The sequence below is a fragment of the Glycine max genome, chromosome 11 (assembly GCF_000004515.6).
Source record: "Glycine max cultivar Williams 82 chromosome 11, Glycine_max_v4.0, whole genome shotgun sequence".
In the NCBI taxonomy this organism is placed as follows: Eukaryota; Viridiplantae; Streptophyta; class Magnoliopsida; order Fabales; family Fabaceae; genus Glycine; species Glycine max.
Genome location: NC_038247.2, coordinates 14070471 through 14089500, shown reverse-complemented (window position 1 = coordinate 14089500; position 19030 = coordinate 14070471). Strand labels below are relative to the sequence as shown.

General features: G+C 33.7%; 1 protein-coding gene across 1 annotated transcript in view; it reads left to right on the top strand.

Annotated features, from left to right (window-relative positions):
- Positions 1-1000, top strand: part of LOC100807538 (probable 2-isopropylmalate synthase) — a 73108-nt gene extending 72108 nt beyond the window's left edge. Inside the window, exons 11-12 of the mRNA XM_003538026.5 lie at positions 448-593; positions 683-1000. Of these exons, the coding sequence (XP_003538074.1) occupies positions 448-593; positions 683-785 (249 nt within the window). The 3' untranslated portion in view covers positions 786-1000. The remainder of the gene's footprint in view (positions 1-447; positions 594-682) is intronic.
- The last annotated feature ends 18030 nt before the right edge of the window (positions 1001-19030 follow it).

Sequence of the window (19030 nt, the reverse complement as noted above, 5' to 3'; positions counted from 1 at the left end):
ATTGTAAATGATTATAGTGTAAAACAAGTGTTCTCTCACTTTTTGTTTTTCCCTTCATCTTTTTGTCATTATGTTATTTTTGGGTTTCTGTTACTGATCTAATTGATTATTGTTCCAATTAATCAATTAAACTATTCAATTAGACTATATGGATTTCAACTATAATCAATGAAATTAATTAAACTTTCATGTAATATATTATTATTGAACCATTTTTCTTATAAAAAGGTTTTAAGAGATAATAAATTATTAAATTCATTTGTAATTGATTATTAAAAACGAATAGTTTTTTATAAACCAATCTTTAGAGCATGTAATCAATTATCGTAAGCCACTGTCAAAACTCAAGACAAAGAATTGAAAGTCTTCATGTCTTCCTTCATCATCATCCTTTGCTTTGTTTCACATTCTTTTCATTCTTCATACATCTGTAACTATTTTTTGTAGGAACCTACAAAACTTTTGGATTACTCATTGAATTCAGTTACAGAAGGCATTGGTGTAAATGTCACAGCACGTGTTGTAATTTGTAGGGAGAACAATCATACATCTACTTATGCTTTCACTGAAGATGCTAATTATCCAACATTTAGGTATGATAATTAAGTTTATTTCTCTAGTCTATCATGTTCTTTTAAATCATATACTTGCACCACTACTTAATGTATTACATTTATTGTAGTGGGATTGCAGCAGAAATGGATGTTGTTGTTTCCACTGCTAAGGCCTATCTGGTTGCACTAAACAAGTTGTTACGATGGAAGGAATCATTTAGATGTGCTTAATGTATTCAATTTTTTTATTGAAGAGTTTTGAATTTGTATTATTATCAGGGATAATCATTTATATTTCATGGTAACATGAAAAAAAAATAAGAATAATAAGGAGTGGCGGTGCAAGTTCCATAAATCCAGCTAGTCTCCTCTATATATACTTTGTACTTGAATAACAACATATCAACACTTCATTCATTCAAATGAAATGCAGTACCTTAAGAGCATTTAATATATCTCTATTATATATTTTATATTTGTTAAAAAATGCAAACACTAAATATGTTTTTAATGTAATAAATAATTTTTGTTATATAATTTTTTTTGTTTCCTTTGCCAATAACTTATATCTTGAGAGATGCACCACTACAAGAAGTGGTTTTTATGTATTAAAAATGTCTTACCAAAAGGATTGGTCCAAACTCATCTTTTCCAAATTACCAGAATTTTTATACCCAAACTATATAAATTTTGAATTTGTAGAACTTATACTTTCTAATGTACAAATTGGACAAATGTTTGAGTTTTGTAGAATTAAGAAAAATGAGATTGTTATTCTTGATCCATTGAAGTGCCTTTCTTTAACTTAAAATCTATAAAGACAAAAAAAATACAAGAAAGAGAGTTGAATTGTGGTTTTAAAAAAATTCACATACTTTTTTTCCCTAAGAACATTATCGTTTGATAAGAGAAAATATAAAAAGAGTTTTAACAACAATGTGTCGGATGAAAGAGTTGAATTGGAATTTTTAAAGTAGAAACTTTCACAAAACAAAATCAGAACTAAAGTTTAGGAAACAAATAAATAAGACAACATAATAACACAAGATACAGGTATTCTTTACACTTAGTCACTTCTGATTTTTTCTAAGCATTGTTTACAGTATCTTTCCAAGCCAATATCCCCAAGTATTGTTTCCTACCAAGAAACTTCTAGATCTAAATAAATCAACAAATTTGTTTAAGGTTGGGCACAAATAGAGTTAAGTTAACGCTTTACAGACAAATATACAAGGTTAACCTAATTGAAATAACATATATCACACTGGTAGAGGGATTGAATAATGTGTTGGATAAATATGAAAATCATTTTGCAAAGAATATAGTTTTCACAAGCAAATAAGGTTTGGGATTAGACGGAGGTTGTTTCTTAGGTTTTTTGGCTCGATCTGAAGGCTTAGGGTCAGATGGTGGTGGAGGTGGGTCTTTTATTTGGGTAAGGAGTTTGGGTTTGGGTTATCTAGGTTTAGTCTTCTGAGATGTACAACTTGACTCAAGATCAACAGGTTGCCTAAGCGTGTCCACGTGACACTGTCACTTAGGAAAACTAGGCAGCAAATGTCGATGTCACCCTATCGTACACAGGCAACTCCCCCCTCCCCCCATGGTGATCAACCTGGGTCTCATCATTAATATTATCTAATCTCAATGACATTATCATCACCAACATCATCCTATCTCAATGTCATTCTCAACATCAACATCATCTCATCTCAATGACATTATCATCATCAACATCATCTCATGTTACATTATCATCAATAACAACATCATTAATTCTCATATCAATATTATCACCAATAACAACATCATTCTTTATCAATACTATCATCAATAAAAACATCATTCTTTATCAATATTATCATCAATAACACCACCACCTCATATCAACATTATCATAGATAACAACATCATCAGTAATCACATCCCACAAATACATACATATAGATTTCATGCCTAAGACTCACACCTCCCAGGTCTTCAAACAACACAAGTCTAATAAAATTATACATCATTTATCAATAGCTCATGTATCACATCCCATTAGTCGAAAATATTATTTTTCTTGAAAACCAACATGCACAGGGACAAACACTCATTCCCATAATTGGGTTCCTGGCCCCAATTATGGTATCAAAGTCATAAATTATAATAAACTCTTCTCACCTATCGTGAACTCTCTGTCAGCTCCTCTTTGCGTCACTTAGAGACCTCTGCATTCATGTTTGTCGGTCCAAATGCAGTGTTTTATATACCTAATCGAAGGAAATTTAATATAAATTTCACAAACAACGTTAATAATAACATTCAAGGTCACGAAAATAACATCAATTTTATAAAAAGATAACTTTTACAGCGTCTCATTTTTAAGGGTTTTTCAAAGGGAGTGTAAAAACATCATACTACGGTACCTAAAACACAAGAGACAGTAAGAGAACTTCAAACTAACTTGGAGAAAGACATATAAGTTAAGATTACCTTAGAGAAACTACAAAAGAAAGGATTGGGAGCTTCTTCTCCACCAAATCCTTGAGGTGGATTTTGAGGATTTTGCTCTGATTAAAGTGTTCCTCTCTGTGTTGTGGTCTGGCGGTAAGCAACAGTGACTCATGGTGGCCATCAGTGGTTGTGGGTGGTGGAGGAAAAGTTTCTAGGGTTGTTTGGGCAGAATTTGGATGTGAAATCGTATTTTTCACGTTGAAGAACGTATTTATAATTTGAATATCTCGCTTTGTGAGCTCGTCTCGCTAAGCGGAAATCCACTTTTAGCACTAAGAATAACATTTCGTGTTGATCACAATTCTACTCGGGTTGGAATTTGTGCTAAGCATGACATTTCACGTTGAGCGCAATTACTCTCGGGTTGAAATTGCATTTAGTGCACTTGTCTCGCTAAGAGAGATGTCCAAAAGCGTTACTTTTCAAATCCCAATGTTCAAAGCATGAAGGTGTGGGTTTTGAACCTACAGACCCAATTTGAAGGCGATCCAACGGTGAAAAAGTTCAAGATCATAGTTTTACTGGAACAGGTTTAGGTAAAACTTGAAATCTCACAGTTTCAACATAGGTCAATAAAACTCCACATAACCTAACATCCACATCAAGCAATCACAATAAGCTAATTAACACAACACCTCAACTCATCCAAATCAATCAAATAATACAAGAATTACATTAAACATCAATTTTAAGTTATCAAAATTCTAGGATGTTACATAAGGCACATTGGAAGTAGACTTAATGGGCTTGGTTGCCTTGATCATGTGGTTGATGATCAGATGGGGTAGACGGAGAGGAATCTTCTTGCATAAGTAGTAATTGACACAAAAATCATGGTCATTTACCTCTTGGAAGGTGCTAGCCCTTGGCACCACAGGGTGCATATTGATCCAATGGACAATCCTTCCAAAGGATGTTGAGACTTAGACTTAAAGTCTATATCCTTGTCCTCCAAGCACTTCTTCATAATCTTTGTCTTTTTGAGCCCCATGATCTCAAACTAGTATTCATAGAGCCTTAAACTATTAGCAGGAATTCCTAAAAGGTCTGCTAGGAGTTTTTCTGAGATCAAGGCCTTCAAGGTGGCCTTCAGGGTGAAGTTGTTTCTATCCACCACGATAGCTTCAAAGAAGGCTCTCACTAGCCTTGGGTAGATTGGTTCATGCACTTCAAAGAACCCTATCCACTTTTGCTTCTTGACAAAACACAAAATGTCCCATCCACTCTATTTGATCTATAAATGATCAATGTATTTGCCATAAACAACTTTCTTGCTTGCCCAACTCTTGTCAAACTTCTCCTTTAACTTCTTATCATTGAAGAGAGTAAGAGACTCGCATTTTGACCTTCTCCTATTTTTTCCAGACTTTTCTTTCTTCACAGAGCTTTTCTTCCTAGATGACCCACTCACAATGCCCTTGGTACATGGGGTGTGAGGGTCATTCCACTTTCCTTACTTGTGCTTTACTTTTAAAGACTAACCATGCTTTGGTCTATACATTCTAGTTTATGCTCACATAGTCTCATTCTAGATAAATTAATCTCTCTCTATGTTCTTAAAGGGTCGCATCTCATCCATTCCATGTCATCACAATAATTTCACATCATAATATATGATAACTAAGGATGGAACCATTCACACATAACACAACAGTAACCCAAGGCATTCATGGCATCCATGTGACACCCTCTACCCACACAAATATAAACTAATAACAAAAGAAAAAAAAACCACATGGAATTAATTAAAAAATTTAAAACACATTTAAATAAAAACAATTCAAAAGGGTAAAAGGTTCACATCCACTTAGTGAAATCATAATAGAACTTGTTCGAATAAATGATAAAATTATCCCGAATCAAAACAAGGCCACCTATTCTAAATGAAAAAAAAAACACTAAAGCAGAAAACAAAAAACAATTATATCATTCATGGGATTATAACATATGAAGTAAAACCCTATACCTCGATGCCACATTTATCAGAGCATTTCTCTATCACAGGCTAAGTCTCTCCATCTCTAGCCTGGAACTCATCATATGCTGGCTCACCTAAAACAAAATGGCAATCAACCCAAACACAAAACACACACTTGGAGTGAGTTATAACATTTTTAAATAAAATACAGATAAACAAAAACATAAGTAAAATACATTATACAATTATTTATAACATAACTCAACTTAATTCAATCCATATAACTTCACCACTATATCATTTAAAATTCTTATTTCAATCACCAATCACACACTCGAGTCAAGACATAACAACACTCATCAATTTCATAATAAACAATTCACAAGCATTATGCAACAATTATACTAAGTCTCAAGCCTATATGCAATGTGGTACTAAGTTAGTGAAAAACCACACTAGGGCACTTAGGAGTACATAACAAGACATAGCACACAATGGGTATGTCAGGTCACTTTCAGCACACAATGGGTATGTCAGGTCACTTTCACTAAGTAAAATCGTAAGGTGACCAGTCAGGGTCACTTTGTTTTGCAAGAATGTTTCAATCACATGGGATCAACATAGGCTTAAAGGAGCACTCAAACCAAGTGTCTTTACCCCCAAGGCTTAGACTCCAAAGAATCTGTTAGGTCCTTACCTTCCTGATTTTTTTTACCCCTAAAACAATTTTTTGCATACAGACACTATTCATGAATTATACAATACACATGACCTCTCACTTATGCTTCAAGCACATTTAACACATTGTGCTATAATTTAACACTTCAGGTTCCTAACTTGGAACCCTACATTTTTCTTTTAACACTTTGCGCATAAACATCTTTTTTCAAGAAAAACACCAGTCGGGTTATTGTATAATTCACAACTCACAACATAAGTAATATCACATCAAGTATTAATCACACACTTATTCATAATCATATCTCATGTCTACAATTTAACATCTCACAATTTAACTAATTACAAAATATACATAACAAATAGATAAGCATGTATAATAATAATAACAAAACACATCTAACTTGAAGACTTATAAATATATTTACATGTATCAAATATATATAACACACCACTATACAATTACATGTAATACTAAATATATATATATATATATATAACAATAATAATAAGTGTATCATTAGATAAATATTATATATATACATGCATAAAAATAATTAAACACATTAAATATATATATGTAAGTAATTAAATGTATTATAAACATTAATATATATATATATATATATATATATATATATATATATATATATATATATATATAAGTAATTAACATACTAAAAACATTAACATAAATATATTAAAATATTAACGTAAAGTTAATTATATATATATATATATATATATATATATATATATATATATAAATTAATAACAATAATATCAAACATATCATTGGATAAATATATGGTATATATATATAACAAATAAAAAAATTATATACTTATATGGATTTACATAGAAAGCATGTATACCTATATCCTAAATATATTTCAACGAAGTCATGGACATCCAGTAAATGCCTAATTACAAATGTGAATAAAGCTTTAGTCAATTCCTACAAATAGCTTTAGTCAATTCAATTATCTAATAACCACTGCACCTATGCATTTGATGGTGAGAAGTCATGTACGCAGAAGAAGAAAAATAAAGCTTGTGAATAAAAGTGTCAATAAGTGTACGTGTATACAGTTCAGCGTTGAAAATTTTAGACAAAACAAAAAGAAATCAATAAGATTGAAAGGCCGATATATCAAGTATAAAAAAAAATCACCGCCACACAATTTTTATGCTAATTATAAAGAATATCAATTTCTGGGGTTCACACTCAACACAAGAACACATCAATTTCACAACAAATTCGCATCGGGACACCAATTGGTCTATCAAACATAGTCAATCGGCGATTAAAAACATAAAAACAAAATTGAATTTCATAAAACAGTCCAAAATAACCCAAAACTTGATCTTCTAGGAATCCCTACACATGTTCATTCTAATCCCCAAGCATGAGTAACTCATCCCTTACCTTGAGATAGTCACTCAAGCGTTCTCCGTTAGCAATGGTGACATTTCTAGTGCTTTCTAGAGCTCCTCCTCCGGTTGCTCTGTTAGGATTCTTGAGAGTCAGAGAAAAAGGAACAAAAATGTTTTTACAAAGTTGCTCAGGATTAAAGTTCCTTTATATAGTGAGTACTAATGACCTAATCATATTTTACATTCCCCCTGTTGTTAATAAGTGCATTGAAGTTGGAACAAAATTGAATCGTATCTCTAAATCAACATAGGTTATTCTTGTACTGCGTAATTAATCCTAGTTTTATTTGTTTTGCAATGATTCGACAATCGTTATCAAAACTGGCATCGCTGCCAAGGATACAATTCATTGTGTGCCAACCTGAACTAACTCATAACTAGATAGTAGTATTAGTGTAATAGGTTTGCATCTGTACATTGGAAAAGAAAAAAAAATACACATCAAATAGATTCCAGAATATGCAAAGTTCTTGAAGGATTTGTGCACCCATAAAAAGCTGAAAGGAAATGAGCCATCAAATAAAAATGTTTCTACACTTATATGGGGCAAAACTATTGTTGCCATTGTACCATTCACCTTGCCACAGAAGTGCAAAGATCCTGGCACTTTTAGTGTCCCTTGCACCATTGGAGATTGCACTTTTACAGATGCCATGCTTGATCTTGGAGCCTCAATTAATGTCATGCACACTTCAGTTTACAAATCACTACATCTTTGTGATTTGAAACCTATCATTGATGTCATTCATCTAGCCAACCAGAGTGTTGTGATTCCACTTGGAGTTATTGAAGGTGTTGGTGTAAGTTAAGGATTTGATTTTTCCAGTAGATTTTTACATTTTGGATATGGAGAATGAGTCTTCCAACCATGGGTTCACATTGGTCCTAGGGAGACCATTTGTGACGACAGGCAGGACCAAAATTGATGTGCATGCAGGAACTCTTTCCATAGAGTTTGGTGATGATGTTGTGCATTTCAACATTTTTTAGGCCATGAGACATCCTGTTAGAGATAGGGGAGTAACATGAAGACTAAGCTTTGGAGCTTGAAGAAGTTTCATCTTTTTACATGCCCAACTCTTTGAGTGGCATTTGTATTAATTTTTGCATGTTAGTCTCTATCTTTTCATATGTACATCATGCATCATCATGTAGAGGTAGGAAGATTATTTCTAAAGTTAGAAACTTCTTCAATGCATAAAACTCTCTGTTTTAATCAATTACAAGGCTAATCGTAATCGATTACACAAGTGTTTGTATCTTGTAGAGAGATTTTAGTTTTGGTTTAATCGATTACCAATTAACCGTAATCGATTACATAGTTTAGTTGAGACCATGTCTGGTTTTTCATGAGTCTCTGCTTTAATTGATTGCCAGCTGATCATAATCAATTACTTTGTTCTTAAAGGTGTTCCCAGAAGTGATCAAGAACACTTTAATCGATTACATCAAGAATCTATTTGATTACATTGTTCTTGAAAGTTTTCCAGATCTTTGGAAGAACACTTTAATCGATTGATATGGAAATATAATCGATTACTTCTTTGAAATAATCGATTACATTGGATATGTAGTCAATTGCAGGCGCTTATAACTGTTTTTTCTATAAATACCCACCTTGTCTTCACAATTTTATAAAAGAAGGAAAACAAGAGAAGAAAAAGTGCTTCGAATAAGTTTATAACTCACAACTTCTAGACTTTGTTTTTTCTGAAGCTCTCATCGTAAAAAGTGAGTTGTGAATTTCTTGTGAGATCAAGAAGAGACTCATTCACTCAAGCAAAGGTTCTTGCATGTGATTGATCAGGTTGTGTCTCTCTTTGACTCAATTTTTTCATGTGTTTTACATGTTGTTAGAATATGCATGAATTTCTGAAGGCATGTTAGAATAGGTTTTTCTAATTTGGGCTAAGGGTGGGTTTCTCTTAGGCTCTTATTCATAAAGAACCCTAGGGTTGGGTACCTTAGTCTCTTTTTTTGGGGTAGGAATAGAGATTGATTGTGATTGCTTGTAAGAATTCGATATGCATAGTAAAAATCTAATTTGGTTTGGATTAGTTAACTGGAGTAGCTTCTCTAGAGATAGAGAGTGAACCAGTATAAAAAATGGTGTACATCTTCTCTTGATCTTATCTTTCTTTCTCATTGTATTCTTGATCAATTTGCTAAAGGTTAAAGAAAATATATTTTTGAATAAGAACTTTAACAAAAGGATTTTGTGTTAAGGATGATTGATTAAATATTATTTTTAACATAAATTTGTGATATGATCCTTGGAAGAGAAAACTTTTCAAAACTATTTTTTTATTTGATTTAGAAACAATTCACCCCCTTGGTTTGTGAGTTCCATCACCTTCTCTCACATCCTGCAAATGAGCATTATGTTTTCCTTGTAGATATCATTGATGATGTAGTAGATAGTGTAAACATTTGTACAAATTTACTTTCTGAGTTTTCTGACTTTTATGATTTTGATATTTGTTCGTTTAGTTGTGCATGTGATGATTCTGTTGTTGTATGTAGTACTTGTGTAGATATTTCCTCTGCAATTCACTTTGATTGTGATATAGGTGCAGGTCCTGATTCTTCTACTTCTCTTCCACCAGCCATCAACCTTCTATTGCCTTTCACCATTCAGCCACCTTCCTTGGAGCTGAAACCACTACCTGAGCACCTTAAATATGCCTATTTAGATTATGCTTAGAAGCTCCCATTCATCATAGCCAACATCTTTTCACATGAGAATGAGGATAAGTTTCTGCACTTTTAAGAGGCCACAAAAAGGTCATTAGGTGGACACTTGCTGACCTTGATGGAATAAATCCTTCCATATGCATGCATCAAATACTCTTAGAGGATAATTTCAGGCCTGTAAGGCAGCCAAAGAGGAGGTTGAATCCCACCATTCTTAATGTGGTGAAGATGATGAAGTTACTAGCTGCAGGGATCATTTATCCCATTTCAGATAGCACTTGGGTTTCACCTGTCCAAGTGGTCCCTAAGAAGTCGGGCATCACTGTTGTGAGGAACCAGGATAATGAGTTGATCCTAACTAGAGTTGCCAATAGTAGGTGAGTTTGCATTAACTATATGACACTTAACCATGCCTACAAGGACCGTTTCCCTCTCCCATTCATTGACCAGGTTTTGAAGAGGTTAGTAGGTAAATCGCATTATTTCTTTTGTTATCAATAATATTTTCCCCCATGGTGCAATTGAGATTAAAAATGAAGTTATCAAAAAAGTCTTCAAAATGAACGGTCACCAACTCAAGTTTTTTCATGAGAGCCCTCAAGTGAAGGAGGAGTTTGTGGCGAACCTCTCTTTGGTCCTGCCAATTTTATGTGATGATATGCCTTGATGGGCACCTGAGGAGTTTCCTTCTCCCATCTTTTATTTGTTGTCTCTTTGTTTACATTTCATTGCATGCTCACATTTAAGACAATGTGCATTTCAAATGTGGTGGGGGAGGGTTTAGAAAAAAATCTGTTTTTTGTTTCTGTTTAATGTTTACTATTTTTCTGTATCTGTTGTTGTTTTTTGTTTTTGTATTGTGTTTAGTTTTTGTGTTTGTATCTGTTTTTTGTTTGTTGTTCTGTCTGTTTTCTATATTTGTATGTTGTTTTTATTTTTCTTACTATTTTTTTCTATTTTCTTGTATTTGTTTTGTTTTGTTACTGTTTTTACTGTTTTAACATACAAAAAATAAAATAATAATAATAATAAATACGAGGTCACCATATCGTGCACAGACAACTTCCCTCCCCCACCATGGTGATCAACATGAGTCTCAAGGGAGTTCCAAACCAAGTGACATGCACCCAAGTACAAGTATTTTCCCTCATGAAAAATTATAAGTACTTATTGACAAAGTTTATACTATTTCCAAGCAGTATGAAATATGAAATATGGACACCATCAATACGCTGAATAATTAAAGATTCTAAGTCATCACCCTACAGAGATGCTTAAAACTCTTTAACCACTTTATTTCCCCCACCAAGGACATCTAACTTGGTCACTGCACCCCCCATGTACGTGTACATACACATCATACATCATCACAATGATATCATCAACATCAACATTATCTCATTTCAATGTCATTATCATCATCAACATCATCTCATCTCAATATCATCATCAATATCAACATCATCTCACACAAACATTATCATAAACAACAACATCATCTCATATCATCATCATCATAAACATCAACATCACCTTATATCATTATTATCATAAATATCTACATTATCTCATATCATTATTATCAGAAACATCAACATCATTTTATCTCTATGTTATCAACGTCACCAGTAATCGCATTCCATATATATACATATAAATTCTTATGCCTGGGATTCACACTCCCCAAGTCTTCAGACAAGACAAATCTCATACAACAACGATATCATTCATAATTTCTATCATCAATAACAATTAACTACATCCCATTAGTCAAAAACACAGTTTTTCTTGAAAATCGGCATGCAACAAGGACAGACATACATCACTATAGTTGGGTTCCCTGACCCCAACTACATTATCAAAGCGGTAAATCAACATAAACTCACCTCACCTATCATGAGCTCTTCGTAAGCTCCTCTCTGCGTCGCTCAAAGACCTCTCTTGTTCACATTCGTTGGTCCAAACACAAAGTTCTATATACCAAATCGAAGAGAATTTAGTATAGATTTCAGAAACAAGGTTAATAATAACATTTGGGTTTAATTACCCTTGTCAAATCAAAAGGGCTAATGGGTATTTTGGGTTCTACTACAAAGAGACATCATTTTGAAATTCTAATCACACCAATGTGACTGGGGTTCAGCGAAGGTCACAAAAATAACATCAATTTTATAAAAAGATAACTTTTTCAATGTCTCATTTTCAAGGTTTTTTCCAATAAAGATTAAAAATATCCTATTACGATACCCAAAACACAAGAGACACTAAGAAAAGCTCAAACTAACTAGGAGAAAGGCATAGAAGTTATGATTACCAGAAACTACGAAAGAAAGGATTGGGAGCTTGTTCTCCGCTGAATCCTTGAGGTGAATTCTAAGGATTTTTCTCTGATTAAAGTGTTCCTCTCTGTGTGTTGGTCTGGTGGCAAGCAACAGCAGCTCGTGGTGGCCACCGATGGTCATGGGTGATGGAGAATGAGGGTTTAGGGTTTTTGGGCACAAGTTTTAGAAAGAGGTATCTCAAAATACGTAATTTTATGTTGTTGGATGTATTTATAATCTGTAGATCTCTCTTAGCGAGCTTGTTTCACTAAGCAGAAATCCACTTTTGGCACTGAGCTTGTTTCACTTGGGAATTTCACTTAGCGCGCTTGTCTTGCTAAGCAAACTATCCAAAAATGTTATCTAGACAATCTCAACAGTCAAAACATGCATACTTGAGCTTTGAACCTATAGTCCAAATATGAAGGTGATCTTACGGCTAACAAATCTGAGATCGTGGTGTTATAGGAACATGTTTGGATAAGACTTGAAATCTCATAATTTTAACCTAGGTCAATTAAACTCCACATAACTCAACATCCATATTAAGCAAATCACACATGGATAATTCACACAACACCTCAAATCATTCAAATCAATCAAATGATCAAATAACATGGGAAATACATTAAACATCAATTCTAAGTTATCGAAATTTCAGGGTGTTACATCTTCAGTGTTCCCAGTAGTAGGCTCTACAGCCATTATCCATTCGTGATCAACATACCTTATACCAAGTGTCTTGGGATGTCTTTCAGTTATCTCACTAGAGGCTTTGGTAAAATCCACAATCTCATCATAGACATCAACCTTAAAGTAGTCAACGAATTAGAGGCAAGCACAACATATGGAAACTCATAATCCACAAGGCGATGACATTTCAACATAATGTCTTCAATTTGCAGTACCCAATTCATCTTGATACCTTATTTCATACCATAAACTATCTGCAGATCATCATCTGGTACCTGAGCATGATTGCTTGACCTTGGTGTGAGAATGTAGGTGATGAGGTATACTAGCATTTTGTCCTCAACAGTCAATCCACCAACTCCTTAGTGATTTCTCAAAATCCTAACAGGATCAAGAAACATTCCCCTATAGATCTGCATCTTGTTGTAACCATCTATAGTTTCATCAAACTTGCAGACTCCACCCATGTCCAGACTAGCAACTTCCTTCCACACAGTAGCATTAATGATCATATATACTTCATTAACAGTAGAGAAGAGGTTACCTTTAAGGTCAACATGTGCATATGTGTAGAACACTTTGACTAGTTCTAGATAAAATGTCCCTTTCATTTCCACCAACTTTGTTAGCTTGTGAACTTCCAACAAATTGGGAAAGTTGAACTCTTGCTGAGAAAACCACTCCAAGTCTAGATACTTGGGGACTCTCACATTTTTTACAACATAAATCAGCTTGTAGTCACTCTTTTTTCCTTCATCTGTGAACCATGTATCCAAGCGATTGATGGCAGCTTCGAAGCATTCACCTTGCTTCCTTTTGGAGGATGTTTCCTTCTTCTAAGCTTTTAATGGGTTACTTGCCATTTTCAAAGAGAAGACAGAAGGTTGGAGAGAAGAAGAGGTTTGGGTTCAGAGAAATGGTGGTTGCAAAAACTTGAGAAATGGTGTTGGTGAGATTTATGGATAGGTTTAGGTTTGCTTTTAAAGAAAGGCTAGGGCATTTTGATTGGCTGAGGTGGTTGGAGGGAGTAAATGCAGTGATAAAGGTGGTTGATGAAGTGAAGACGAAGAAGTGTAGCGGACTATAACACAAAAAAAATGCAAGTAATTGATTAAAATTACATAGTAATCAATTAAATTCACCCTTATTTCACCCAAAACCCAAAATCTGATATAATTAAAAACATAGTGTAATCGATTAAAACATAGAATAATCAATTAAAATAGAACACAAAGCCAAAAGAAACCATAAACCATAGCCTGTAATCGATTAAAACAAGGTTGTAATTAATTAAACCATAAACTTTAAAACATAAAAACACAAAAGCATACATCGCAATCGATTAAAATATCAAGTAACCGATTAAAATAGAAAAACACAAAACAACACTGTGTAATCAATTAAAACGAGCACATAATCAATTAAAATAGTGAAAAACATAGTAAAAATGTATCTTTTAAAAATTCAAACACATCTCAACATATCAACATACACAGGCTTTCAAAGAAAAAAAATAGATAGACATAGAAAGCATATATCAAGATGCACATACTATAGCACAACACCTTTCAATACTCGATCCATCTAGGATACCTAGCTCATTTCTAATAAAGAAGAACCTATCTCCAGAAAGAGGTTTAATAAAGATGTCAGCTAGTTGATGTTCACTATCAACAAACTCAATGCAACAATCACCTTTTGATACATGATCTCTTAGAAAATGATGTCTAATCTCTATATGTTTAGTTCTAGAATGCATGACCGGATTCTTAGACAGATTAATAGCACTTATGTTGTCACATTTTAGAGGAATGGGATCAAGGGTTACCCCAAAGTCTTCAAGTTGTTGTTTCATCTAGAGACTTTTAGCACAACAACTTCCAACTACAATGTATTTTGCTGTTGTAGTGGATAGTGCTACACAAGCTTGTTTCTTGTAATTCCAAGATACTAGTGAATTTCCCAAGTGTGTTTTTCCTATCAAGCTTGCATCTTGCAAAGTCAGAATCTGAAAAGCCAATTAGACTTAAGGAGGTACCCTTGGGATACCACAAACCAACATTGGATGTGCCCTTTAGGTACTTAATAATCCTTTTAAAAACTATTAAATGGAATACCTTGGGATTTACTTGATATCTTGCTCACAATCAAACACTGAGCATAATATCAGGTCGACATGTAGTTGAGTAAAGGAATGAACCAATCATACTTCTGTACGTTGACTCATCTATCGATTTACCTTTTTCATCCATGTCAAGATAGGCGGATGTTTCCATTGGTGTCAATGCTTCTTTGCACTTTTCCATATTGAATTTCTTAATCAATTCTATACAATACTTTGTTTGACATTGGAAGGTTCCATGTTTCATTTTCTTTACTTGAAGTCCAAGGAAGAAAGTTAATTCTCCCATCTTAGACATCTCAAATTCTTCCTGCATAGAACTAGAAAATTTCTTGCACAAAGCTTCATCAGAGACACCAAAAATTGTCATTAACATAAATTTGCACAAGCAAGAACTCGTTGTATGATCTCTTGATAAACAATGTTTTGTCAACTTGACCTCTTACAAAAGACTGTCCAATTAAGAAATTGCTTTATCTTTCATACCAAAATCTAGGTGCTTCTTTTAAACCACACAGTGTCTTTTTCAACTTGTAAACATGATTAGGATGTTCAAAGTCTACAAAACTTGGAGGCTGGTCTATATATATCTCTTCTTCAATGTATCCATTGAGAAAAGCACTTTTCACATCCATTTGATATAACCTGAAATTCATAATACAACCAAAAGCAAGCAATAGCCTAATAGCTTCCAACCTTGCACCAAAGGCATAGGTCTCATCATAGTCAATGCCTTCCTCTTGGTTGTATCCTTTAGCAATCAATCTAGCCTTGTTCCTAACTACGATACATGATTCATCAAGCTTGTTTCGAAACACCCATTTGGTTCCAATTGGCTTGTGAGAGGCAGATTGAAGGACTAAATCCCACTCTTCATTCCTTTTAAACTGATTTAGTTCTTTATGCATAGCCAACAAGCAATGTTCGTCATGCAATGCTTCATCTATGTTTCTAGGTTCAATTTGAGGAACAAATTCCATGTTATTGCATAAAATTCTAAGTCTAGATCAAGTGGATACTCTCTTAGATATTTCACCTATGATGTTGTCCAAGGGGAGGTCTCATTGAGTTCCTCATTCCTTTGGGAGGTCTTTAGGAGGTGTGGTTGTGATTTCCTTATTTTGTTCAAGATCCTTAACCTTGGTTTCATCTTCAAGTGCAATGTTCTTATCCTGAAGACCTATATCTTCATCTTCCAAAGCATTTTCTTGAATAAGAGAGTTAGTTTCATCACACACAACATGTATAGATTCTTCCACACATAATGTTCTCCTATTAAACGCTCTATATACCACCTTGCTTTCCAATGAATAACCAAGAAAAATTGCCTCATCAGCTTTTGCATCAAATTTTCCTAGAGATTCTTTTCCATTGTTTAAAACAAAGCATTTACATCCAAAAGCCCTTAAATGAGAAATATTTGGTTTTCTTCCTTTGTAAATCTCAAAAAGGAGTTTTCTTTAAAATAGTCCTTATTAGAAGCCTATTGAGAGTATAGCAAACAATACTCACAACATCAGCCCAAAAGTACTTTGGTAGCTTTGTTTCATTTAAAAAGGTTCTAGCTCCTTCTTCAAGAGACCTATTTTTCCTCTCCACAACACTATTTTTTTTAGGTGTTCTTGGGAAAAATTATGGTGAATTCCATTTTCTTCACAAAATTTTTCAAAATACTCATTTTGAAATTCACCTCCATGATCACTTCTAATTGAAACAATATTGAGACCTTTCTCATTTTGAATAACTTTGTCTAGTTTGCAAAAAGCATCAAAAGCATCATTTTTGGTTCTCAAAAACAAAGTCCAAGCGAACCTAGAATAATCATGAACAATTAATAAGTCATAGTAGTTGCCACCTAAACTCATAGTTCTTGATGGTCCAAATAAATTCACATGAAGTAGTTCAAGGGGTTTTGAAGTAAAAACAATGTTTTTACTTTGAAAAGAGTTTTTGGCGTGTTTCTCCTTTTGTTAGGCTTCACACAATTTATTTTTCTCAAACTTGAGTTTTGGAATACCAATTACTAAGTCTTTTTTAACTAGATGATTGAGATTATGCATGTTTACATGTGTAGCCCTACAATGCCATAGCCAAGAATCATCAATCTTACTTACCAAGCAACTAAGCTCATGAAATGATGCATGTTCAATATTCAGCATATAGATATGCCAATTCTTTTACCTACGTGAACAACCTCACCAGTTTTTGCTTCACAAATGAGACAGCAATTCTTGTTGAATTCAATTTTTAAGCCTTTGTCACATAGTTGACTTATGCTCAAGAGATTGTGCTTAAGTCCATCAACATATAGAACATTTTTTATTTGTGTCTTTTTCTGATTTCCAATATTTCCTTCTCCCATAATTCTTGCCTTATTGTTGTCTCCAAAAGTGACATATCCACCTTCCCTTAACACAAGGTCAGCAAGTCTAGACTTGTCACCAGTCATGTGCCTAGAGCAGCCACTATCCAGGTACCATAGTGAGTCTCTTGATTTTAGGCTACAAGACAAAATCAATTAAAGAGAGGTGGTACCCAATTGAGGTTGGGTCCAATGGGGTTAATTTCTACAATTAAATCTTTAGGAATCCTAACACATTTACCTCTCAGAACATCAAATCTCCTAACATAACATTTGCAGGATGTGTGCCCTCTTTTCATGCAACAATGATAAGTCTTTGCATCAAGCTTAGGATACATTATGTTTTTCTTTTTGGATACTCTGTTTGGGTTCACCTTTTTGGAGGATGCAAACTTAGTTTTCTTAAAAAATTTAGTTTGCTTGTTATACCCCAAACCAGTCTTACTGGTAGTATGCTTTTGCACACTGAGAAAGTGACTAAGATCATTCTTTTCTTTGTTCATTTTCCTGAAAAGATATTTAAGATAGGAAAACTCAGTTTGTAACTTTATAAGTTCTTCATAGTAATCCTTTTTAAACTTTTCAAACTCATTTGGCAAAGATTTGTAATCATCCATATTAAGAGAATTAGAAACACAAACACAACCAATGGCTTTATAACTTGAAACAAGTTTTTCACTTTCATGCTTCAATTTAACAAGCTCACTTTGTGTTGAAGCCAATTTAGTGATATGCCATTTTAGATCGCTTCTTAGCTTATAGTTCGAAATAGCAAGCCTTTGTGTTTCCTCATGCATTTCATTAAAGGCTTCCAAAACTTTTTCAAATTTAGAATTTACCTCAGTTTCTTCAATGATTAAAGAGTCATCCTGCAAGTTCTTCTTCACTAGAAGAATCAGAGGATGTTCATGCATTGTCTTCCTAAGCTATGTAGGCCTTTTATGGTTACTATATTTCTTTCCTTTCTTTTCAACAAGTTGTTTTTTAAGGTAGATAGGACAATCTGATTTGATGTGGCCTTGCTTCCCACATTCGAAGCATGTGAAGGTGTTTTTGTTGCTTTCCACCTTGTTTAATGGTTTAGAGAATTTTTTTTCATTGGATCTTTTGAGAACTTTATCAAAGTTCTTCACCATCAAGCTCAAATTCTCTACATCTTTATCATCACTAGAGCTTTCTTTGTGATCTTCCTTTGTGGAACTAACCTTGAGTGAAATCCCTTTCCTTTTCTTTTTTGTATCTTCCACATGAGATTGTCGAATCAACCCATGTTCATATTCAAGAAATTTTCCGAAGAGAGCTTCCATCAACATAGATGCCAAGTCCTTGGATTCCTTGATCATTGTGATTTTTTATTCCCAAGTTCTTGTGAGACAGTTGAGAATCTTAATGTTTAACTCATCATCTTCAAACGTTTTTCCAAGACCAAGCAAGTGATTTACTATATGGATGAATCTTGTTTCAAGTTCTGAAATGGTTTCACCATTGTTCATTCAAAAAGCTTTATATTTGCATACAAGAGTGTACTTTCTTGCTCTTCTCACATCTACAGTGCCTTCATGAGTGACTTCAAGCATTTTTCATATCTCCTATTGTTCGACGGCCAGCAAGTGCACCGGATCACGCAAGTAGTATAAAACGGTAAGTGAATACCAAGTATCGAACTCTTGGGGAACTTGTTTTACTTGGTAAGCTGTGGTTCAGTAAAAAGTGTCTTTGGATTAAATTTTGGTGTGTGGTATGGACAATTAT